At 38.9% G+C, this 19,954-nt stretch overlaps 1 protein-coding gene across 5 annotated transcripts in view; it reads left to right on the top strand.

The window, feature by feature from the left end:
* Positions 1–19,954, top strand: part of Agfg1 (ArfGAP with FG repeats 1) — a 53,899-nt gene that overhangs the window by 11,646 nt on the left and 22,299 nt on the right. For all 5 annotated transcript variants that reach the window (XM_028789423.1, XM_028789427.1, XM_028789424.1 and 2 more), the window contains exons 2-3: positions 5,707–5,800; positions 17,342–17,457. In XM_028789423.1, the coding sequence (XP_028645256.1) occupies positions 5,707–5,800; positions 17,342–17,457 (210 nt within the window). The remainder of the gene's footprint in view (positions 1–5,706; positions 5,801–17,341; positions 17,458–19,954) is intronic.

Here is a 19,954-nt window from a genome sequence, read left to right as displayed (position 1 = left end):
TCTTTCTTTCTTTCTTTCTTTCTTTTCTTCCATACAAAGACTTAATATTGTTCCAGGCTGGTCTTGAACAGCTAGTCTCAGTTGATCTTCAGTCTTAGCTTCCTTAGAGGGTGGAACTGTAGGCTCTGGCTTGGCATATTTAGTTTTTCTTCTTCTAAAGTTTGCTATTAAAGAACTGTATTGTGTTTAGGGACTCTTCAATGTTTTTTTTTTTATTCCCTTGTTTGTTGTGGGCTAATCTTTTTCCTCTTTTGCTGTCCTGTCAGTGGGGTATTAAAAATCTAGTGAACACACTGTTGTTAGCTTTGTTTGTCACTGTTACTAGTATCTGTCAGTTCATTACTGGAATGTTGGTTTTTAGTGGTTGCCTTGAATATTATAAGGGCCTTAGGTTTGTGGCTTTCTAAGGAAAAAAAAGTAACTATTGTACTTTAGACACACACACACACAGACACACACACACACACTTTGAACCTTTGAACTCTGGGTGGATTAATATTTTGATAATATTTTGAACAATCTTTAAATACATAAAGTGCCTTGGAGCCAACAGTTTGGAGAGTCAGACATCTTCTGTTTTAGTTTTTTTATAATATGAAATGTGCGATTTATTTGTTTGTTTAGTATTTAATAACTGGGATCAGGATAGACCCAATGTCAAATTAACTTTATTACTTTCAGACATAAAATATTTTGAACAGCTTCTCCCTCAGCAGGAGAAAAACAATTAATAAAATCAACCAAGTGAGCTTTCTTACTCATCCAGCACAGATTGGTATTTGAATTGAACAAATGACTGTTTGCGACATTGAGGCTAGTTAGGAGCATACTGGCAGACATATGTGTGAGTCACACCATCTGGTTACAGTTGTACCTGGGTGGTGGTCATTAAAACAAAACTCCTGGGGATCTGTATATGACTTAATTATGCTACAGAAACATACTGGGCTGAATTGGCAGGTTACTTTGGAACTTAAAGCCAATAAACTGGCATACATGCTTTCAAAATACAAATACTCCAGTTACTAAATGAGGCAAAAAATATTGGCCCAAATTTGGAGACTCAGTGTGTATATTTAGAGTTCAGGGTGGACAGTACTTTAGTATTGACTCTGAAGGAAATGATGTGATTTATTTGCCCAATACTTTGATCAGATAGATAGTATGACTCATGTCCTTATAATGAACTGTATTCATGTGGTAAGCAGACTAGCATGAGCACACAAGGCATCAGTCTGCAGGAGTACATGCTAAGAATATGTCAGTTGTGATCCACTAAGGATTCTGTTTATTTAAGAGATTACATTTGATAGAGAACCCATTTTGCCAGCTGGGCATGGTGGTGCACACCTGGGCATGGTGGTGCACACCTGGAATCCCAGCCGCTTGGGAAGTGAAGGCAGAAGGATCAGGAGCTTAAGGCCAGCAGGCCACAGAATGAATTTTAGGCACAGGAAAAACAAACAACCCACAACAACTTCAGACATAACAGTTCTACGAATCAGTCTCAAGATGTCTGTCTGTCTGTCTGTCTGTCTGTGTCTCTCTCTCACACACATACTTTCTTTTTTTCTTTCTTGTAATTACCACCTCAGAACAGAGGTGTCCCATCACCTTGTAAAACTGTTAGGATTTTTCTATCCCTGACTGGAATCTGTGATTCTCTACACTACAGTCTTTGCCTTTCTGGGAATGGCATGTGGATGGAACCAGCTTTTCCGATTGCTCACTGTTACTCACCGTACCTGTAAGATTAATCTAAACTTGCTGCTTGCAGTAGCTTGCCCCTTTTAATTATTTTTTTAAAAAAATTTATTTATTTCATTTATATGAGTGCACTGTAGCTGTCTTCAGACACACCAGAAGAAGGCATTGGATCCCATTAAAGATAGTCGTGAGCTACCAATGTGCTTGCTGGAAATTAAACTCAGGATCTCTGGAATAGCAAGTAGCCAGTGCTCTCAACGTCTGAGCCATCTCTCCAGCCCCTTTATTTCACCATATTTCATTGTCTTATAACAAACAAACAAGCAAAACAAAACAGTTTTTCGTTTGAGAGGCAATTGTATTGTTTCTAATTTCTGTTGTATATGAATAGAGAAGGTATAAACAAAAGACAAGTTTGGGGACAAATACAGATTTATATTTCACTTGTGACTTTTACTATAAGGTTTATATAGCAAGGGTATATATGTCTGACATTATTAAAAAATTAACAGGCTTGTTCTGATTTTCTCTTCCTACTGGTTTTGGAAACTGCAAATTCCATACTTGTTAATCACTGTTGAAACTATGTTATTCACACTAACATTCTGGGATTAATAAGTATTTTAATTTGATAATATATAGTTATTGAAAATACAAAATTTTCTCAAGTATTTTTATTGCTAAAAATTCCTTTTATGGTTACAAGTTGACATTGTATGTTTAGATTTGCCTTTGTCTGGGGGGGTCTATGCTTGTTCTTTTGCATCTCTAGAACTTTTTGTATAGTTTTTGGCCTGCCTCTGCCTCCCAAGTGCTGGGATTAAAGGCGTGCGCCACCACCACCCGGCCCTTCCTTCTGTCTTTATGTTGCTTGCTGGCTTTATCTGTTTTCTGCCTTCCAGTTCATGAATTTTCTATTTAGAAATTTTATTTTGATTGGTTGGTTGACTGATTGGGGAAGGGGGCAGAGTCTCATGTAGCCCTGGCTGTACTAAAACTCTGTAGACCAGGCTGGTCTCAAACTCACAGAAATCTATCGTCTTCTGCCTTCTGAGCTCTGGGCTTAAAGACATACACTACCACTCCTGGCCTTTGTTCTGTGTGTAATCTGCTTTTTAACTGGCTTGCTGAAAATTTAGCTTACACATTATAGGCTTTCATTTCAGAAAACTGGGATTTGAAAGCTGTTCCATCTCCTCTCACTTCCTGGAGACATGGCTTTACCAAGCCTGGACTGCTCCTGCCTGTGGCCTGACTTTAGGTCCCAGCACTCACACAGCCCCTCACTCTGACCTAACTCCAGCTCTAGGGAATCCTACGCCCTCTTCTGGCCTCCCTGGCATCTACATAACCCCAGCACACATATATGCACATTAATACAGAGAAAAGTAAACAGAGCCAAAAGACTACCTTGTCGGTCACACAGTACAGTTAAGTCAGGATTAAATATGCTAATTGCCCGTTTAGGTGCTTTGTATGTTTCCTTTCTTTTGTTTTAAACATGAACATATTTTTCTGTCCAGTTGCATTGAATGATATAGTTAGTTCATTCTTGGTTATTTGCTGCTGATGCTGGTTTTTATTCTTCAGGTTCTTTAACATTTACTTTGTGTACATGTGTAGGTCTGGGTGCGACAAGCACATATGTGGAGGTTGGAGAACAGCTGGTGGGAGGCAGCTGTTCTCGTCATGTGGATTCTAGGAAGTGAGCTCTGATCATCAGTGCCTTTCCCTGCCACGTCAGCATGTCAGCCAGCCACATTTTAACCTTTTAAAGATGTCCTTTTTGTTCATTTATTGTATGTACATATGCCTGTGTGATTTTTTTGTGTGTAGGAGCCCTTGGAAGCCAGAAAAGAGTCAACTCCCCATGGAATTGAGTTACAGGCAGTTGTGAGTCTCTGTGTTGGTGCTGGCAATAGGTCCTGGGTCCTCGATGAGGACAGTAGTAAATGCCGAACCTTCTACCTGGCCCTTTGTTTTTAAACTTAAATTTGTACGTGTGTGTGTGTGTGTGTGTGTGTGTGTGTGTGTATTCACATGCACTTATGCACCTTACACTTGTATATTTATTTATAGCTTGGAAACTGGACTCTAAATAAGGTCTTAGAGTAATTTGATGGAACATTGCTTGGATTCTTTAGCCTGGATTTGATAGATAGATAAGCCACTGGGTGCTTTTAGGTGCAAAATTCTCAGTACATTTTTATTCAGTTTTCTTGAAGCCATCCATATATAGAGAAGGACTAGATTATAAGCTTGTTGTTGTTGTTTTTTTGGTTTGTTTTTTTTGAGACAGGGTTTCTCTATGTAGCCCTGTCCTGGAACTCACTCTGTAGACCAGGCTAGCCTCGAACTCTCGAACTCAGAAATCCGCCTGCTTCTTAGCTTATAAATTTTAATTGTACAATTAACTGTACAATTTAATTTTAAGTGTAGATTTCTGGATCTAGCTGTCTCTTGAGTCTATTCTCTATGATCTTCAAGGCTGCTGCTTCTTATTGGTTTTTCATTTGTTTGTTTCTCTGTGTAACAAACAGCCCTGGCTGTCCTGGAACTCCTGTCGAACAGACTAGCCTTGAACTCAAGAGATCTGCCTACCTCTGCCTTCCAAGTCCTGGGATTAAAGCACACCTGGCTAGGCTTGGTCTTGAACATTTACTGCTTATTGAGGTAATCAAAAAATGTCTTTTTGGGGCTGGAAAGATGGCTCAGTGGTTAAGAGCACTGACTGCTCTTCCAGAGGTTCTGAGTTCAATTCCCAGCAACCACGTGGTGGCTCACAACCATCTGTAATGGGATCTGATGCCCTCTTCTGGTGTGTCTGAAGAGAGCAATGATGTACTCATATACATAAAATAAATAAATCAATCATTTAAAAAAAGAAATTTAAAAAAGTCTTTCTTTATAAACCCTTATTTGAATTGCTGGGTATTACTATTCTAGTTGGTGGAGTGAGTCTGGGAGAGTAGAGTCTAAAAGTGAAGTGCAGTGCAGTCTCTGCAATAGCCGCTTTCATTCAGAGCACCAAACAGTTGATGTTCTCAGGGCATTCTGAAGATTAAACAAGGTCATTCGAGCATAGTTCCCTTGAGTTCAAGTTGTATACAGTCAGAAAGGCAAGGTCACAGAAGTCTAGGCTATATACAATCCCAATACAATATATTGTGCTTGCAAACATCATTCTGAATAATAATGGGTAAGATGATGGGTAATCTAAAGTAAACCACTCCTATTATTACATCTAGGAGGGGTGTGAAAGCGAATTCCAAGAACGAATCCATGTTTTGGAGGAATAAAGTTTTTTTTTTTCCCTGAAGTTTTCTCACAAGGTCTTGAAAATCTACTTTGTTCATGGACCATGCGCCAACAGACAGGGAGATGGGACTTTATTCAAACTGATGAATCACCTCAGATTTCCTTTGTCATTTTCCATACAGTGTTCATTCGGTTCACACATCTGAGCACATCATTAGCTCTTTCTTAGGGCCTCATAAGAATATGGAAGGAGTTACAAAGTTCTTTACCATAGTGCTCTTCCATAGAGTCTTTTGTCTACACAGATGCTTATGGTAATACTTTTTCCAGAAGCTAGTGTGTTAGAGGTACTGCTTGTTCCTTCTGGGTAGTTGTTCAGATTTATCTTGAATACTAGTACTCTGGAGTCTTTGTGTGTGAGTGTGTGTGTGTGGTTTTTTCGAGACAGGGTTTCTCTGTGTAGTCCTGGCTGTCCTGGAACTCACTCTGTAGACCAGGCTGGCCTTGAACTCAAAATCCGCCTGCCTTTGCCTCCCAAGTGCTGGGATTAAAGGCGTGCGCCACCACCGCCTGGATTCTACTACATTTACTGGATTCTAACTACATTTACTGTACCTCTATGATAAGCAATAGTTTAATATTTAATACTTTTATTTCTAGAATGAAAATACTTGTTTTTTAATAAGTAGAATAATTTAAAAATAGAGAGTAGTAAAATTTGTAAAATATTTTATCTTTTAGGAGAGGGTTAAATCCACCTCACAGGGTGAAATCTATCTCCATGACAACATTTACACAACAGGAAATTGAATTCCTGCAAAAACATGGAAATGAAGTAAGTATTTTGCAATTTTCAAATATGTTGCATTCATTTTAATGTGATTTAATAAGTTGCTTAAAATGATGAGTTTCTTGTCTCAATGTTAATTCTTGTATTCCATATTTAGATATTTTTGAAAGTTCTTATTTGATAATGCATTTGGGATTAATGCCTAAGTGATTTACTGTAGTTCTGAAGTAAAACATAGGTATATAAAACTTAGCAGTGTTGGCTGTAGAAAGCGTATTTGGTGGATGTGTTGTATCTCAAGGGAGGAAGAAGAGCCAGCTCTGTAATATGGTGCTAAGCTTGTGAGCATGCTCTGTGATGACCTTTCACTTGAGGCTGTCTCAGTATGTGTATATGATGCTTAATGCTTAGCAGGTGCTTAGCAGAGGGAGCTAGCAAAGGCTTTGGAGGGGAACTGGTTTCTATGACCTCTCATGGGTTTCCAGGAATCCGTGCTGTTTGCTTATTTAGTTTTAGATTTGAGGTTTGTTGCTAATAAAAGCAGTGATCTATTGTTTTAAAAATGGGTGAAATTAATAGAAAAGTATAGGATTGCTTTTTCTGTTTTCTTTTGTTTTAGGGGGAAGGTTTTGAGACGGGGTTTCACTATATAGCCCTGGCTGTCCCAGAACTACTCTGTAGACCAGGCTGGCCTTGAACTCAGAGGTCCACTAGCCTGGAATCAAAGGCATGCACTACTATGCCCAGTGGGAATGCTTTTTTAGTCTTGGTAACGTTAAGTAGATCTGGTCAGCTCAGCTCAGTTGATGGATAGGAAACATTTTTATTTCACAGGAAAAGCCTTCTTTCTAGGAACACAGTAGGACTTCAGGTGTACTATTTGGTTACATATCTGTGATAACCTTAGAGACAGAAGAGGCTGAATGTTAAGATTTTATTGGTTTTAGTCACCTCTTACTTATTAGAAAATGTTTATAAGTTTACTATAATCTTTCTTCCCAATGCTTCAGAATCATTATTTAAAATAATTTGCCTAACCAACCATTGTTGGACATGTGTAATCCCGGTACTTAGAGAGAGAGGCAAGAGGATTAAAACTCAAGGTTATCCTTGGTTACATAGCAAGTTCTGGGCCAGCCTGGGCTGCATGAAAATCACTAAAAACCAAAATGGAATAAAATTATTTGCCTAGTATGATACACATATTTTTGTTTCTAAAATGTCGAATAAATTCACAATTGTGAAATTTTCTAAAATACATATTTAGAGAATAGAGCACACTTTAAGGTTTCCCAGTTTTGCCAGTGATAGGCTATTTTGAGTTAGTAGATGACTTGAGTATAATATAGGAAGCTACAAAGCTGGACAACATGGCTCACCATTCAAGAGCACCTGCTCTTCCTTACTGGGACTTTAGTTCAGTTTCTAGCACCCAAGTCAGCCAACTCATATAACTCCAGCTCCAAGAGCTCTGATGCCTTCTTTTGTCTGCCTGGCCCTCCTCCTATCTTTAAAAAAGGTACCATACTTACACACATACATTTAGGATTAAAATGTCGGTGTCATATCTCTTATACATGAATAGATTTATGTCTGGAGATGAGTGCTGCTTAATTAGGAAGTCAGAAAGTATGTTGGGTTTGGCAGCATTTTTAGATCTTCTCCCACTGCTTCACCATCTTCTTAAAGTTTCAGTGTGCTGGGAGATGTGTTAGATTGTTATCACTATTGGAAAACATTGCTAATTTAATCTAGAAACCACCGTGGATGATAGATAACTTGTAGTGAACAGAACTGACCTGCATGCCATGTGCTGTATACAGTGACTCAGACATTCATATAATGGAAGCATCTGTGTACAACCATATGGACATACACTTTAATCTTGTATTACACACACATATTACAGATGTGTACATGTTAACTGCAAAAGGCCATGCTTGGAGTGGTTTACTTTAGATTACTCGTCGTCCTACCCATTATTATTCAGAATGATGTTTCCCAGAAGTAGTGGGAAAGATTATTACCAAGATTCAAGGCAAAAAGACATGACACATAAAACCATCAATTGAAACCCTCAGTGCATTGGTTTATCACATGTATCCATCTAGGGAGATTATCACATCATGCAGAACTTTGTCAAGAATTGTTCACTAATTTGAAAAATTATAAAAACTAATGGTTATAGTCAACATTGAAGTACCTATGTGTTGGTACTATTGTTTTGATAAACAGTACTGTTACTTATAAATATGCACCAAGGTCATATATTTTAGAGAGTATTTCTTTAGATATGCTTTATAAATTATTTGACTATTCGGTGTGTTTAGACTTTCACGGAAGAGAAGCAGATGTAGTAGAGTATACCTCTGACATTATAGGGCTTGGAGTGCCAGATGGTTAGGATTTATATGACAGCAAAACACTGTATTTATTTGCTGTGTTTTTAACCAACAAATTGTTTCACAGAATCTCTCCACTCACTTCATCCTGTAGCTTGGTCAACTTTTTGTCACTATAATAAATTACCTGAGGTAGCCTATAGAGAGTTAAGTATTTACTTTGACTTTTAAATCTGTTTTGGTTTTTATTTTTGAGAAAATAAAAACTGTAGCTCAGTTTTGACTGTAGCTCAGTATGGCCTAGAGATTGCTATGATCCTTTTGCATCAGCCTCTGAATGCTGAGATAGAGGTATACACCACCATGCCCAGCCTTAGGTTTGTTCTGGTTTAGAGTTTCAGAGACTTCAGCCTCTTTGCTTGGGCTGTATGGAGGTAGCAGTCATTGCAGGAGGCCTTGAGTGACACTGCATGTCTCATTACCAGGGTAGGAAGGAACAGGACGGGGCCTGGGATCCCTTAGTTGTTGTCAAGGGCTTGTTGTAGTGACTTTAAAAACCTCCAACAGTTCTCAGAGGTTCTGGCACCTTTCAGTGTGGCGTGGTTGAGACTACACGGCCCTCTGTGTTACGTGCTAGATCCATCTGCTTTAATCTGAGAGTGTCTTGTGATGTTTCCTTTGTGTTCCAAAGTTACTTCCAGTTTCTGTCTGGCTGCCCGAGCATGAGAATGTACATTCACATCCCCAGAATCTCCGTAAAAAGGCCTGGCATAGAGCATGGGCCTGTGGCTCTAGCACTGGGGAGCCAGAGACAAGAGAGTTCTGAGAACTTGATGTCCAGCCATTGTAGCCAGTCAATGAGCTCCAGGTTCAGTGAGAGATCCGGGGGTCAAAAACTAAGGTGGGGAGTAATTGAGGAAGACATTCAGCATGCGCATGCATGTGCACGCGCACGGAATTTCCAACATTTCCTTCACTGCCTTTTGTGACATTGCGTGTAAATCATGACTTTTTAATTAAAGGAATTTCAATGTTGGGTTAACTTTTTGTTTTCAGAGTTAGTAGAAAAAGGTAGACTAGATAATTCCATAGAAAAAAGAGTGTAATAATTGTACAGTTTTTTCCAGAAGTAAATTCCTCTCACTGCCAAAGGCGTGAAGTCTGAGTAGGTGCCGTGCCTTTCACTGTGTGCTGGAGTTCCATGAGCTTTCTGCTAGTTTGACGATATAATTGGTTTTGAGAAAAAAGTCCTTAAGATAAAATACATTTTTTTCTGTGTTATGTGTGTTTGCTTCGTCACCTTCCTTCATGTATGTCTCTCTCTCTTTGTGTGTGTGTGTGTGTGTGTGTGTGTGTGTGTGTGTGTGCGTGTGTGTGTGCGTGTGCGTGTGCGTGTGTGCGCGTGTGTGCGCGCGCGCGCGCCAGGGCTTCTTGCATGCTAGACATTACCAACTGATCTATGTCCAGCCCCTTCCATTCTTCATTTTTGAAACTGATTTATTAATCACCTCCTTTATTCAAGGAACTGTTATTGGGTGCTAGTGTTACTGTGATGAGCAAAACTTGTCCCAAGATACTAAGCTTTTTTTTTTTTTTTTTTTTTTTTTTTTCCTCGAGACAGGGTTTCTCTGTGTAGCCCTGGCTGTCCTGGAACTCATTCTGTAGACCAGGCTAGCCGAGAACTTTCAAACTCAGAAATCCACCTGCCTCTGCCTCCCCAAGTGCTGGGATTAAAGGTGTGCGCCACCACTGCCCGGCAGATTATGTCTTTAATTGTGGTAAGAACACTTACATGAGACAGACTCTGATATATTTTGAGTGTGTGCTAACCCTAGGCAGGCACAGTTTTCTTCAACATATTGCTTTAAATTAGTATTTCTGGTTTCTTCCTTAGTTCCTGACAGCCACCATTCTATTTTAGGTATCTCATATAAGTGAGATAGTATAATTTTTGTTTTTCTTAGGCAAATTATTTTAGCTGTTTGTTCTCAAGGTTCATCTTTGTCACATATAACAGACATTTTGAAGAAATATATTTTAGGGAGGTGGCAAGGTTAACTTAGAGTATATAATTCTCCTTTTTTCCTCGAGACAGGGTTTCTCTGTGTAGTCCTGTCTGCCCTGGAACTTGCCTTGTAGATCAGGCTGGTCTCAAACTGACAGACATGGCCTGCCTCTGCCTCCCAAGTGCTGGGACTGCTGCCTGGCTTATAAAAAATAGAAGCAATGTATAAGTACTAAGGATGACTGGAGTGGGCTCTTGTCCCCACGTTCTCTCTTTTTTCCTTTCATTGATGTTTTTGAGACAGTCTCCCTATACAGCCCAGATGTAACTCTAATTTCTGTTTAGCCCAGGCTGGCCTCAAAAACTACATGATTCTCCTGTTTCAGCCTTTTTTTGTGCAGGGATTGTGAGCATGTATCTTCATGGCTGCCTACTTTATCTGTGTTTTTATAACCAGAATCCTATTTGAAAAAACGAGTAGTTAAGGTTCCACGTTGGGACCAAGAAAAACACCAGCAGTTTTCATTTAATTACCAGTGATTTATGAACCTTGTGACTGTAAGCAAACCATTTTTCTCTCTTGAGTTTCATTTTCCCTTGTAATATATTACGAATTCTGTATTATTTATTGCCTGAGGCTTAAAGAACAGTATCTTAAAAATTGATATATTATGTTGATGTAAGCTGACACTTTTATGTGGGAAGATACTTTCTGATTGACTTCTAAGTTTAGGAAATAATTATCACAAAGGAACATGTTGTGCCTTGAATAGAATTTAGTATACAGAGAATTTTGTAGAAATGCTTCACTTAAGGCAAGCAGGAATCACTGTAAGAGGTTGTCATTTAAAATTGCCCTGTTTACCCTCAGCAGCACTATGCAGTAATGGCTGTTGTCTCCAGTGGAAGACTTCCTTCCTTTTATAGCATCATTTCCTATGTACTTTTCAATGCCTTCATCTAAAATAGGCTTCAGTTCTTCTCTTTAAATATTAGTCTTGGAAACTTGGGGGATATCATTGTTGTCCATGTTTATGCAGATGTTTCCTATGTATCATGAAATGTAAATATCTTAAGATCTTTGCTGGAACTGATCAATAAACATATTGTAGTTTGACCCTAGGTCAGACCCTAGGTAAGCACGAAGGTGTGGCTTTTTGCTGACCTGTAGTTGATATATATTTAGAATTTAGATCATTGAATTTATTCTAAGTAAGTTGGGAACTAAATGTTCTAGGTCAGCATATATATTTTAGGTGGAACAAAAGGGAAAAGCATTTTATTCTACAGATGCTTCAGGGAGGTAGAAATATGCTTTTGCTCAAGACTGCTCTACTTGAAGGTGGAACAGAGGAATAACACATTAGACAGGAGGTTCATGCGTCATAAAATCTTTACCTAAAAAACTAACACAGAGTTAGCAACACATCTTATGGTTGCGGCTGGGGTTTGCCGATCATTTTTCCTTTGGATTGGATTGGCTGGGAGGACTTGCTGGAGGAGCAACACAACCAGATACCTTTGAAGAGTTACCTAGGGGTCAGGGTTTATTCGGTATGATTGGTCAGGATAAGAACTTTGATGACTTCAAGGAAGTCATTATAAGGCAGGGAAGTCTGTCCTTTAGCTAGATGTGGTCCTATGTCTCCTATTCTCTCACATGGTTTTGTGGCTGGGTTATAGACCTGTGTCTGGTCTGACAGATAAGCTTCTGGCTATTTTCACTCAGTTGTATATGCTTTAATTCTTGATAGTACATTACAAAAAGCAAAATGTTAAGATGGAATATAGGGCTCGAGAGATAGCTCTGCAGTTAAGAGCACTGACTGCTCTTCCAGAGGTCCTGAGTTCAGTTCTCAGCAACCACATGGTGGCTCCCATCTGTAATGGGATCTGATGCCCTCTTCTGCTGTGTCTGAAGACAGCTACAGTGTGCTCATATAAACAAACAAACAAACAAACAAATCAACAAATCTTTTTTTTAAAGCATTAAGAAAAGATGGAATATAATGGTTTTAAAAATGTATATAAATGTAGAACTGTCAATTTCTTTTGCATGAGACATATGGATAATGGTGGTTGGTTTATCAGCTAGAAGTACTAGCATAGTCATGTGAATGCAGCTTACTGCATGTAGAATTGTTTATATTGTATTTGCTTTGCTATTGTATTACTTGAGCCATGACATGTATTTGAAATACTTTTCTCATTATAGATTCTCTCTACTCTACCTTTTTTTGAGACAGGATTTTGCTATTTAGTCCTAGCTATGTAGACTAGGCTGGCTTCAAACATAGAGGATCCAACTACCTCTGTCTTCCAAGTCTTGGAGTTAAAGCCATGTGCCACCACATTCAATTGAAGGGTGGGTAGGCAAAATAGTATGTTGGTAATGGGCTGGAATGTAGCTCAGAGGAAGAAAGCTTGCAGCTGTATACAGGACTCTAAGTTTGATTTCCCAGCACCTCAGCAGGATGAGGATGAGGATGAGGGTTGGCAATAGAGTGGATATGGTAGTACTGTATCATACTGTAATACTGTAATTCTAGGCTGAGACAGGAGGATTGGGAGTTTGAGGCCAGTCTGGGCTATGCATATAGCAAGACTGTGTCTCTCTGAAAGTAAGTAAATAAAAAGTAAGAAGTTGGTAATAGACTTTTGTATACATGTATAGTAACTACTTAAAGCATTTCTAATAACATTATAACATTTATTTTTACTCTTTAGTTTTCTTTTTTGCCTCTATTTTTAAAAAGCAGTAGTCAGCTACTTATTCATGAAATTTTCATTTCTTTTAACCCTGTTTTTGTGTTTTATGGAAAATACTATTGAATGTTTTATTATGTCTTACTATCATGAGTTAGTACTCTACTTAGGAGACAACAGACCAAAAAGACATTTTGAGAAGTTCTGTGTAGAGATAGATTATTGAGAAAAGATGCTCCAACTCCATCCTCCTGCTCTTCTTCTCATCTAGAAGTGAGCAGAATCATGCTATGTCGTTTATACTTTCCATCCTTTATGGACAGTAGAGGTTTATCTCAACAAAGGGGAATATGTATGGTAGCATTTTTACTGAATCTTGCTTTCCTTGTGAGGATTATAAAGCAGTAATAAATGATCCCTGCTCTTACCTGATCTCTTTCTCAAGCTCATTGAAACAGTGTTTCTTATCTTTCCTATTTAATACAACTGATTGGTTATGATATGCAGCTTTCCTTCTTTGGGTTTGTTAACTTGCTTCTTTGTGTGTTTGTGGGTTTTGCCGAATGTTTCATTGCGGTGGCTGGTGGGTGCTGTCATTACCCAGCCTGGAGTACTATGCTCTAACTTGAGGTTTCTGTACAGCCAGGCTGTGCTTTGCAATAGTCTCTTGGTTAACTTCCAGTTTTCCACATTAACTGTCCCATTTGCCAACAAATTCTTTTTTTTTTAAAGATTTATTTATTTATTTATTTATTATATATAAATACACTGTAGCTGTCTTCAGACACATCAGAAGAGGGCATCAGATCTCATTACAGATGGTTGTGAGCCACCATGTGGTTGCTGGAATTTGAACTCAGGACCTCTGGATGTGCAGTCAGTGCTCTTAACCACTGAGCCATCTCTCCAGCCCTGCCAACAAATTCTTGACCAATAAAAGTATACATTAAAAATATTTTACATTATGTTATTGGTGATCATGCCAATTCTAAAATTAGCACTAAAATGAAGAAAAGATAACTCACAGCTTTATCAATTTATTTGTTGGCTAATGTCAGTTCATTTATTCTTTAATTTTGTTTTTAATTCTTTCCTAAGATGAGTTTCGAGTCATTTTGCTCAATTGACCATTTATGGCTCAACTTAAAAGCATCATAAGGGTTGAGAAGTACCACGTAAGGCACATACATAGTGACTCTAGCATGGCCGTTTGTAATCTTTTTCTGTAAAAGTGTAAAGCACTTTGTGAGTCCATCAGAGGGTGATGTTTCAACACCTCTTTGATTCTGTCTGCATCAGGATTAAAGGTGGACCTAGTTTCCAGCATTCCTGATAAGACTTTTCCTCCTCAGCCAGTGCTGTCTAGTCACCTACTACTGCAGAGTTTTCAAATTAAAACAGCACAGAAAATTATCAATATACCAATGTTATATTAGTTCACTATTACAGTAATATAGTTTGTACCTCAGTATCAGGTGTGTTAACTCACTGAACCTGCCTAATATCCATATCAAGTAAGTTCCATTATTATTTGCATTTTACAGAAGAAGTTATGACGTATCATATTTAGCAAGAGTTGGCTGAGCTAGTTCAGGCTCTCAAGCACCACAACCATGTTATGCTATAATTAGGATGATTATCCACTCCCATTCCCCAGAGAGATCATCAAAACTAATCCCATTACCTGTTGAGCCCTTACAAATGATGCCTTCCAGGAGTCATTATTATTCCTCATTACTGTTTTTTAGCCTACACCCCTAGGTTCTCATGTTAATAGTTGCTATTACTTCCTGTGTCTTGTTGTCATCCAGTATTTGTTCGTTTTAGATTTTAGCTCCTTATACTTTTCTTGCTGTTACTAAACTCCAGCCAGTGTTCACAGGGTCTTTCACACAGCCCTTGAATCCTCCACCTCTTGTCCTCCAGTGGGCTTTCCTCGCATTTACATTAGCAATCTCTATCACCTGTTGGGTTTACAACTTCTCCCCACTGAGCCCTTCTTCCCAGTTCTTTCACTGTGAAGCTTAGGCACACTAACCAAATACCAGGACCTTCACTCCGCTAAGTGCTTTGTCTTTATCTTTCAGCCTAGCTTGGAGTTCATGGTCTGCTGTTATAACCACCCCCCTTCCCCTTCTGTCCTATTTTACTTGGCAGATATCAACTACCTGCAGTTTTTTTAGTTGGCCTTTTCTCTTCGTTCTCTACCGTTAAGTTTCATTAAAACATAACAGACAGAAAGCAGACTGCTATTAGCAAAGGCTTATAGATGGTAGTTTTAATATGATATTAGGAAGAAGACACATCTCTTCAGGGACCAGATGAGTTGATCTCCAGGAGATAAAGAGGCTTTTCTTTTTCTTTTTCTTTTTTTTTGAGGGGGGATATGTTGGAAAGTTCGACTTTGATATGAGTCTTGCTTAGTGACAAATTTACTGACTAAATTTAAGAAACACTTGGGTTTTTTTGTTTGTTTAGTAGAAAGAGTACTACATAGAGGTGTGTGATATCAACTGTCAGTTGTACAAAGGAATAGAGGTCTTTTTATAAAATTGTATATGTATATATGCATAGCCTCCCTCCCATGGTATACACCTGGAGGTCAGAGGGCAACTTTGGGCATCTTCTCTCCTTCCACTGTGAGTTCCAGGGATTGAACTTAAGTTGTCCACAGGCTTTTTGGTTTTTTTTTGTTGTTGTTTGTTTGTTTGTTTTGTTTTGTTTTGTTTTGTTTTTTGAGACAGGGTTTCTCTGTATAGCCCTGGCTGTTCTGGAACTCACTCTGTAGACCAGGCTGGCCTCGAACTCAGAAATCCACCTGCCTCTGCCTCCCAAGTGCTGGGATTAAAGGTGTGTGCCACCACTGCCTGGCATCCACAGGCATTTTTATCTGTGGGTTGTGTTGCCTATTTTGTGTTTGGTTTCATTTTTCCCAGTCAGCATAATTGTCTTGAAGTTTTGTCTTAGTTAGGTTTTCTATTGCTGTGAAGAGATACCATAGCCATGGCAGCTCTTAAAAAGGAGAACATTTAATTGGGTCTGGTGTACAGTTTCAGAGGTTTAGTCTGTTATTTTCATGGTAGGAATCATGGTGGCGTGCAGGCAGGCATGGAGAAGGAGCTAAAAGTTGTACATCTGGATCGACAAGCAGCAGGGTGGGAATGAGATACTTGGCCTGGCTTGAGCATCTGAAACTTCAAAGCCCATCCCCAATGACAGACTTTCTCCAACAAGGGCACATCTCAAATAATGCCTTTCCCTGTGAACCTATGTGTCATTTTCTTTGGAACTACCAAAAAGTTTATGTATCACCACATTGCTCCTTTTACTTGCTGGATAGTATTTTTCTTGGTCTGTGCTGTAATTTGTTTGTCCATCACCTCTTACATATAGTTGGTTGCATTCTTTCCAGTTTGGGCTTACCAGTAAAGCTACTGTGATGAGCTGTGTACAATCCTGTGTGCAGATAGGTGGTTTCATACATTTGGTCAGGTAGTTCCAAAATGACCTGATCATGGAGTAGGTGTATTTAGTGTTTAAGAAACTGCCCAACTGTGTTTTTTTAGGTGTTGTACCGTTTACATTCTAGAGTTTCAGTTGCTCCACACTCAGCATCAAAGATACAGTCAGTAAGTTACTCTTGCTTTCATAGCCAGACGACATGCAGGGCGGTGGGTCTGTGTCCTGTGTTTCTGTTATTGCGGTTTCAGTGGCATATGCTGTTACTATAGTTTAACTTTCAGTGTGTACATCTTTATTGTAGTGACTGTTTATATACCCTGCCTCCCAATTTATTCTTAACAGTTGTATTCTTGTTTCTTTTTCTTTTCTTTTTTTTTGTTTTTTTTTTTTGTTTTTTTGTTTTTTTGTTTTTCGAGACAGGGTTTCTCTGTATAGCCCTGGCTGTCCTGGAACTCACTCTGTAGACCAGGCTGGCTTCGAACTCAGAAATCCACCTGCCTCTGCCTCCCAAGTGCTGGGATTAAAGGTGTGCGCCACCACTGCCCGGCGGGTTCTTGTCTTTTAAAAAGTACCTTTCTCCTTTGTAATTCCTTTTTGTGTCTTATTTGAATTTCATTTCTCTTAATTCTTCAAAAGAGTTAAATATCTCAGACATTCATAAGGCTAGTATTTGTGTTATGATACTTTATTGACAGACTTCACAATTCTGGTGTTTTTGTGTTCTTTTGGCTTGTTAAAGGGTTCCTACATTGCTCTTGGCCCAATTTCTGTTTTATTAGTACAGGAAGGAGGTTCCCACAGCTTATTTGACTGCTTTGACATGATTGATATCGAGCCCAGTGCTCCCAAGTCTCATTTTACCACTTGTTTCCTTGTAAATTTCTCTATGAGCTTGTTGCTAAGATTTCATTGTCTTGCTGTGTATACTAGTAAGTTCAGTTCCTAGTTTATGATTATAGTGAATATCCTCATTGCAAGCAGCATTGTAAATGGCTTTCTCAAAGAAACAGAATTTTCTCTTGAAATTTTATTAAATTAAGACTTAACTTTTTTTCTCAATTCTTTTCAAAGGTCTGCAAACAGATTTGGCTAGGATTATTTGATGATAGATCTTCAGCAATTCCAGACTTCAGGGATCCACAAAAAGTGAAAGAGTTTCTACAAGAAAAATATGAAAAGAAAAGATGGTGAGTGAATAATTGGTGTTTAAGTTAAAACGACCAGATCACAATTATGGTAAGACTTGATTGACAGATTAAGGTAGGCCGGCAGAACGGAGGAGTTAACTTGATGGTTGGTGGATACAGCCACATCACCCTTTGACTTGGTTAGTTAGATTTGGTTTCCAGAAACCTTTCGCTTGTGCTTTATCTTCGCACATCTATGCCTAGCGGAAAGCAGCCTTTCATTACGATGTCAAATCTCATTCCAAGGCAAGTTAGTGATCTCTCTCATAATCCTTCCTGTTGCTTTCCTTGGGTGTTTTTAGTCCGTAATGCTTCTTTCTGTCACTCCTTATTTCTTCAGTCCTTACTATGTGCTATCCTTTAGGCATTGTTAAAGCTCTTGTGTAGTATATCTGTTTGATTGTGTCCTGCTGGAGATCTGTGTTCTAAATATCCCTTATTTCTCACCCAAGAAATTAACTTGCTGGTTGGGTGAGAAGGGAACATTTTTACTCCCTGTACACTACACTAAAGCCAGAATGTCCCTTCAGCAGAGCATGGGGTTTGTAATGATAGAGCTAGTATTTAGTCACTCAGCCCCTCAGCTTTAGCTTTATGAAAGAAGTAAATATGTACTGATGAATTAACTATGATCTGTTTGGTTTTTATAGCAGTCATTACTGAGCAACCTGTATTCCTTCTTGGGGGATTAAGACAGTGAGAGAGTTGAGGATAGAGAGAGTAGATAATTGGGAAATAAACTGCCTCTTGTTTCCCTGAGGAAACACTATTTTGGCTAGGGAGTAATGTAGTCAAAGGCAGTATTGGTTTGAGGGCGTTTACTGTGAATTATGGGGAAGATCCTTTTGAACGTGAGCACATTTGCTCTGAGTTAAACATTCTGTGTGTAGTCTCTGCTGGTCTAAATAGACTACTTCTAAAAAGATTAGTTTATCTACGACTCTCTTCATATGCACTAGATACATTAGGTATGTATATAGATGAAAATGTACCAGTGAAATTTTAGTTCAAGAAGGAAGAAAATATTTGAAGGTCCTGGGATGATAGTTAAGTATCATACACAAATGATTTTTTTGAGACAGGGTTTCTCTGTGTAGCCCTGGCTGTTCTGGAACTCAGGAACTCGCTTTGTAGACCAGGCTGGCCTCAAACTCAGAAATCCACCTACCTCTGCCACTACCGCCCGGCTCAAATGATTTTTTTTTTTTTTTATAACAAAAACCATTCTTTTATCATTTTTGTTCTTTTTGTTTGTTTGTTTTGTTTTTTCGAGACAGGGTTTCTCTGTGTAGCCCTGGCTGTCCTGGAACTCACTCTGTAGACCAGGCTGGCCTCGAACTCAGAAATCTGCCTGCCTCTGCCTCCCAAGTGCTGGGATTAAAGGCATGCACCCATTTTTGTTCTTAATTTTCTAAATCTCCCAGCCTATAGATAATATAAAACTGTTCTCCTTAAGTGACCCCAGTATAGCTGTTTGCTTATGCAGCAGGACTACTTTTTAACAATTCAGAAAGTGAGTTTGTTGTTAGTAGTTAAGCTGGCTTGGGTTTTAGTGATATTAGCCCCAGCTGCAAAGGGAGGCAGGGATGTGAGACAGGGAATGCGAGTGTCACTAGGAGAGTAAAATCCTCACTTCCTCTTCTGCATTTAGAACAGGAATCCTGCAAGTCTCAAGTAATAGTTTGTCTTACTTTCGTGCCTTTCCTAAGAAGCACAGTATTCCTAAGAAAGAATAGTACAGACACAAGCTTTCTAAAAGTTGACGAGGGAGCCAGAATCTGCATGTGTCTGCCTCATCACACTCTGACATGATTAGAGAGCAGGGACAGGTTTGCACATGGTCTGAGCGGCAGCCGTTGGACACAGTCTCTATAAGAATGTTTGTTGTAGGGAGCAAGCAGTGCAACAGTGATGGTGTTGTACGTAGTCTTGAGATAGTTCTTTTCACTTAGATACACATTCTTACTTTTAAGTGTGGTGAATCATTATGAATCATTATAGCCATAAACTGTTATCTGTCTGATCCTGTGATTGGAATTAGCCACACCTAAGAATTGAAGCACTGGAGAACATCCGTATTTGATTCTCAGATCTCATCATACTCATATTCTCCTAGTGGGGATAGTTGTATTGTTTGTGAGTATTGCATGGTTAGTTGGGGGTTGAACACTGTCTCTGAAATAAGTGTTTTTAGCTACCTTAATGCTTCATTTCTCCTTCCTCCTCGACGATGATGACGGATGAGGATGAGGGTAGGAGTACACCTACAGTTACAGAGAACAAAAGTTGCCAAACAGTCCCTTCCCTGAGATGAACACTGCTGATATTTGGGCATTATATTCCTTCAGTCTTTTTTCCTTCCTTCATTCCCACCCTTGTGTCTTTTTTATGTGACTGGTCATGCCTGAAGGACTTGTTGAGTCACATGGGTATCTGTACATGCCAAAGAAAGGGAGTGGCTATGCAGAATTATATGCATTTTAGCATAATGTATATA

The sequence above is a fragment of the Grammomys surdaster genome, unplaced genomic scaffold (genome assembly GCF_004785775.1).
Source record: "Grammomys surdaster isolate TR1022 unplaced genomic scaffold, NIH_TR_1.0 125833, whole genome shotgun sequence".
Lineage (NCBI taxonomy): Eukaryota > Metazoa > Chordata > Mammalia > Rodentia > Muridae > Grammomys > Grammomys surdaster.
The sequence above is the reverse complement of the archived record's forward strand: the minus strand, read 5'-3'. Positions and strand labels throughout refer to the sequence as shown.